The sequence below is a fragment of the Solanum tuberosum genome, unplaced genomic scaffold (genome assembly GCF_000226075.1).
Source record: "Solanum tuberosum cultivar DM 1-3 516 R44 unplaced genomic scaffold, SolTub_3.0 scf00022, whole genome shotgun sequence".
NCBI lineage: Eukaryota > Viridiplantae > Streptophyta > Magnoliopsida > Solanales > Solanaceae > Solanum > Solanum tuberosum.
Genome location: NW_006238948.1, coordinates 840,889 through 847,104, shown reverse-complemented (window position 1 = coordinate 847,104; position 6,216 = coordinate 840,889). Strand labels below are relative to the sequence as shown.

The window sequence follows — 6,216 nt, the reverse complement described above, 5'->3', positions numbered from 1 at the left end:
TGATACGGTGCACTTAGAGTTTGTGTGTGTCTTGGGTTGTTTTTGATTAGAACTGATGTTTTGTGTATAATGTTTGCAGGAAATAGGTTTGGATGCGGTTGATAAAAATGTGAGCTGAAAATTGTAGAAGTGACCACCCACAGAGCCACCCACGGACTGTAGGTCCAACGACGGGCCGTGGATGGGCAGTCGTAGGTCTTGGCCTGGAGGTTGAGTTCTAGTAACTCAAACCATAAAGTGCCAGGATGGACCGTATTCTAGTCCACGGACCGTGGTTGAGGCATCATAGGTAGAACATCAAGGAAGTCTGACAAGTGTGGAACCGAGGAGCAAGACGATGGACCATAGGTCGATCCACGGTCCTTCATGCACGTCTGTCATTGATGATCTGAGGTTGAATGTTCCAGTACTTGATGAATTTATCTAAGTGTTGAGCCACGGAGGGGACCTACGGACCGTAGGTTGACCCATGGTCCGTAGGTCGAAGCATCGTTTGAAACCGCATCCTGCCAGTTATTTCCTTATTTTGTTTCCTGTTTTATTTAGGATTTGTTTTCTATAAATAGGAGGTATAAACCTCATTTTTAGGAGTAAGACATTATTGTAAACTCTTAGTTTGTGGTGTTTTGGGAATTAACTTGCAAACTTTAGCAATTTGATTTCCGAAATTCGTTTAATAAAGTTTTCACTTTAGATTTCAATAGAAGATTTTGAGTTTCATCAATTCTACTTGTAAGTTCATGAACTCTTCTTATCTAATTATGAATTGTGAATTCTCAAGCATGAATAGCTAAATCCACAACTAGGGTTGTTGGAACCACGAGCAATTAACAAAGTATGAATAATAATTAAGTAATTCTTGAATAGTGTCTATGCATGTATTGTTAATCCTTTTGCTTATAAGTCTTTTTAACGAGTGCACGCGTTAGAACTCGCCTCGTTTGTACTTGCCAGACCAATGAGGTAATGAATGAGAAATGGATTAACCAACAGATATTTAGGATGCTATCTAGTAGTCTAATGTCAATTGGTGAGAGGGTGAAAACTAAACCATACATTGATGTGATGACTAATCTGTGGTAAAAGGTAAGGGTTAGTAAAGTATACACTTGTAGCCAGACCAAGGTCCCCAGTGAAATTCCATATTTGGAGGACCAATCATTTAGGGATATCCAACTTACCTACTTTGCATGTTAAACACTAGGAAAGGATTATTATTGTTAGGATTACTTCGTTAAAAGCTTATGGGGAGCACACATACCCTAGTTTCTTTCTCATCTTGATAGCTCAAAGTTTGAATCTTGCTTACTTGTTACTTAATCAACAATCTGTTACTTGCTTACAAAAACCCCTCTGTTTACTTTTCTTGGAAATAGTTTGACTAAACGGATATAATAGTGATTTAAGTTTAAGTCTGAACCATTTTCCTCGTGGGATCAACCCCAACCTACAAGTTGTGTTCTTTATTTGGCAACGATCGCTTATGCTCTTTTAATAAATGTGTAATTTGAGCATATCAAGTTTTGGTGCCGCTGCCGGGGAATACGACTTTTAGATTAAGTTTAATTACATTACTGAACTTTAGTCAAGTATTTCCTGATTTTAGATTTTCTTTTGTTTTTTTTCTATAGGTTTCTACTCTAGTGTATGCCAATACACGGAGTCGAGAAGTACCATTGACCCCCTACGATCTAGAGTTGAGCAAAACTTTGTGAAAAGATGAATAATCAAGTGGTTCACAACAATCGAATCAGAGAAAATCTTGGTGATAAGGTTGAATTGCAGCCTCCTAGGGTTGTTAATGTGGCCGCTCAGGTTCATAGTGGTAATCTAATAGGAGATGCAAAGAGGGTACATAATCCGCCAGCACCTAGGTTGCGTGATAACTACAGGGTGGACTTCAATACAGTTGAATCAGAAGGCCATTATTCTTCCTCCTCTACCTTCAGGGAATACATTTGTGGTAACCAGCAGTCTGATACAAATGCTTACAACAAAAGGGTTGTTTTCTGGTCTAGCTTCGGAAGATCCACATGGTCATATGGCTAAGTTGAGAAGTGTCTGCAACAGTTGTGTGGGACGACCAGAATTGGATATAAATGTCATAGGTTTGAGAGTCTTCCCTCTGTCATTGACCGGTGATGCTGTAGTGTGGTTTTCTGAGCTTCCATACAATTCGATTCATACATGGGACCAATTGCATAGAGTGTTCATGGCGAAGTATTTTACGGTGTCTAAGAAGCTGAATCACAAGGATAAACTGAACAACTTTGTAGCACTGCCTGGAGAGTCTGTAAGCAGTTCATGGGATAGTTCACTGCATTCATATAAAGTGTTTCGAATCACCGCATAGATGATGAGTCACTGAAGGAGTACTTTTGCAGAGGACATGATGACAATGGAAAAGATGTGCTAGATAATATTGCTGGAGGATCATATGGTGAGTGCACCTTTGACGAGATCGCTGAAAAATGAGAGAAGATTTCGAGGAATAATAAGGCATGGAGCACTAGAAAGGCGAATACTGGTAGAAATAAATTTGCAGTCCAAACCGCACCTAGTCAAGACAATGGTGATATTCGTGAAGAGATGGCTCAAATGAGGACATAATTGGGTTTGGTACTAAAGCATGTGAGTGGAAGTGCAGAAAAGGTGAATGCGGTAAACTACCTAACTAGAGCTCCACCACCACTAGTTGAGGAATGTTACGATGAAGAGGATGCATATTTGGTTACTGATCAGATGGGAGGTTTGAAAACCAACGCCCAAGGTTCCAACTCGGATAATTGGCACCAAGGTCAAGGAAACAAAGGTCGAAACTATGTCCGGGATGAGATCTACAATTGTGATAACAACTAGAACAGGAATAACTATGGCAACATAAATGATCGAGTCGGACCCTATGTTCCATCTGGTAGAGAATCTGGTAATAGAGAAGCTGGTAGTAGTATGACTCGCATTGACGATATGATGCAGAAGATGATTAAGAGGTTTGATGCAACTGATGAAAATATGAGAGAGATGCGTACTAAGTTGTCCGGGATTGGTCAAAAAGTTGATACCCATGCAGTGTCGATCAAGCAACTTGAGAAGCAGTTTAGTCAGTTATCCGCCACTGTGAATCCACTCCAACTTGGCACACTTCCTAGAAACACCGTCCAGAATCTGAAAAATGGTGGGTATTATATGGTAATCACAACTCGTAGAGGAAAACATACTATAGATTCCCCCATGACATCTGAGGTTGAAAGAGTGGTAGAAAAAGATGCAGATGAGATTGAGGTTACTGGAAAGACGAAAGATGTTGCAGAAAAGGAGGTTGAGTTGACTCAGATAGTTGTTCCCATGCCTAGACCTCCACCTCCCTTCCCACAGAGATTAGTGCAAAAGACCGAAGAAGGAAAATACCGCAGTTTCATAACTATGTTGAAACAGCTTTCCATCAATCTCCTGTTGATAGAAGCTTTGGAGCAAATGCCTAGGTATGCAAAGTTCATGAAGGACTTGGTGACCAAAAAAAGGGCTGTCAGTTTTGAGAATGATGAGAAGTTGCAGCATTGTAGTGCCATTTCTTCGAGGTCACTAGTGCAAAATAAAGAGGATCCCGGAGCTTTCACTATTCCTTGCACCATCGGTAAGATGCACTTTGCGAAGGCTTTGTGTGATTTGGGTGCCAACATTAATTTGATGCCGTTGTTGATTTATAAGAAGTTAGGTTTAGGAGCGCCAAAACCGACTTCCATGCATTTACTTATGGCTGATAGAACTGTGACGAGGCTCATCGGAGTGCTCCAAGATGTCCTTGTGAAAGTGGGGTCGTTTATTTTTCCGACGGATTTTGTGATACTTGATTGTGAGGTTGACTTTGAGGTCCCCATCATCTTAGGGAGACCATTCCTCGTTACCGGGTGTGCCTTAATCGATATGGAGAGAGGGCAGATGAAGTTTCGACTGAATAAGGAGGAGGTGACCTTTAACATCTGTAAGTCTATGAAGTAGGAAAGTGATCTTAAATCGGTATCTGTGGTGAGTCACATTTTGGGACAAGATTCGGGAGCATTTAGTAAGGAGAAGTTAGGTGCAGCCTTGTGCAAGTAGAAACAACACCATGATCAAAAGACTGAAAAGCGCGAATTTGCTCCCGGTGATTTGTTATTGTTATTTATCTCAAGATTTTGCTGGTTTCCGGGTAGATTCAAGTCCAAGTGGACCGGACCATTTAGAGTGACCCAAGTGTCCCCACATGGAGCGATTGAGCTCGAGAAAAAGAAGGGGACAAGGTTCAAGGCCGACCAACGGGGGATAAAAAGCTACATGGGAAATTCTGAGAGTGTCAATGCAGTGACAGAGGCTTGGCACCTTGATAAAGTCTAACTAATCAAGGTGTCTGCGTCGTGCCGCAACGTTAAATCAAGTGCTGCTTGGGAGGCAACCCAAGATGTACAATCTAGCCAACTATAGGATTTTATTTTCGATTTAGGAGTTTTCTTCTTTCTTTTTTAATTTTTGTATCTCTTTAGATATGTGTATATTTTTATGTCTTAGTGTTGGCTAGATATAGAATAGGGTCCGTGTCTAAAAAGTGTCCAGAAAATGTAAAAAAAGATTCCTAATGGTTGCTACGTGTGCAGGGATGAAAACAAAATCTACAGAAAATAGCTGTGCAGTGGTCTACGGGCCCCATCGATTGTCCGTTGGTAATTCCACGGACCGTGGATGGCGTCCGTAGATCGCAGGTAAGTTCTATATTTTTTTCCAAGTGTCAGCATGACCTACGGACCCCATCGATGGACCGTAGGTCGACCCATGGACCGTCGACGAGGTTTCGTGGGTCCAGACTAGGGTTTCTGTAAGACCCGACCCGGACCCCAAAAGAATAAAACCCCACACTTTTAAACCATTTCCCACGTCTATTCATTCACTCCAATCATTAGAAACCATTTTATCCACCCCAAATAACCCATTAATCTTCCAAATCAAATCCCATATAATCCTCCATTTCCATCATTACCCCTTCATTTCTCCCAAATCTCCATTTTCTTCCAAATTATACTTTTCCATAAAGCAGCCATGTTCTGGGTTCGGTGTCACAATCAGTCTTAGGAGCATTGTTGTTGCATCACACACTCATCTACTTTGCTTACTTGAAATGTAAGAGATTTCAACCGAACTTTGAATCACTTGTTCATTATTTTTATTAAGAAGTCACAAAGTGAAACTTTACTTTGGGTAGTGATTTTGTGTTAAATTCATAATAAATTAGTTGATATACTGCCCTTGGGATGACAGTATGAGTATGTGATAGCTCTAAATCGAATGAATAGGCTAAAAGTTCTAATTGGAAGTTTTAACTTAGGGTTTCATTGTTTTGGTTGTTTTAAAAGTTAAACTGTGTGTAAATTGGAACCTAATGATGATGAACTACTGAATAATGTGTTGAAATACATGTTTAGACTTAAATTGAGTCATTACTTGATGAAATTGTGCATTGACTAAAAGTTGAGGAAAACCTGGCAAAGAAATGACCCACGAATTCAACCCACGGATCGTAGGTCAACCTACGGACCATAGGTCAACCTACGTACCATAGGTCAAGGTCCGTGGACCAGTGGCACACACAAATTACATAAGTGTAGAACCACGGTATGGACTACGGTCCGTCGTTCAATCGACGAACCGTTCTACACATCCCTGGTTCCCATATCAGAGACCCAACTTTGGGTACTATGACCTATGGAAGGGATCCACGGGCCGTCGTTCCATTGACGGATCGTAGGTACCCAACGTGGGTCGCCAGTTCAGCTACTGCCTGAGAATTTTTTTAGTTTTTGTCTGGGTCTGAATCTTGATCTAAAATTATTTCATGGGTCCTTTTGTATTCTTTGGGTACTAACTAAGCTTCCACATGTACCGTGACTCCCAAATAGGCTCCTACTTACGCATGAGGGGGAAAGTCCAAATCAGTCGCTCCTTCCAGACGTTTGATCGATGAGGACAGTGATGAAGAGTACGTACCACCTGCCACCATAGTCTCCCCCACTACCCCACTGCACTACTAGGAATAAAGTCCAACAGGTTAGCTCCGACGAGGTCACTACCCCCAGTCTGAGTAAGGGGCCATACATATCAGAGCACATGCTGGCTCATAGTCGCAGTCCGGCTCTAGTCCTAGTAGTAGTACTGCTTATTCAGTAGATCCCGATAGCTCAGGGGATA

General features: G+C 41.4%; 1 protein-coding gene across 1 annotated transcript; it reads left to right on the top strand.

The window, feature by feature from the left end:
- The first annotated feature begins 1,719 nt into the window (after positions 1-1,719).
- Positions 1,720-3,999, top strand: LOC107059504 (uncharacterized). The gene is made up of 5 exons (XM_015306071.1): positions 1,720-1,851; positions 1,910-2,300; positions 2,354-2,440; positions 2,648-2,730; positions 2,860-3,999. Exons 1-5 carry the CDS (start codon positions 1,720-1,722, stop codon positions 3,997-3,999), a joined length of 1,833 nt encoding a protein of 610 aa, XP_015161557.1.
- Positions 4,000-6,216: the final 2,217 nt, after the last annotated feature.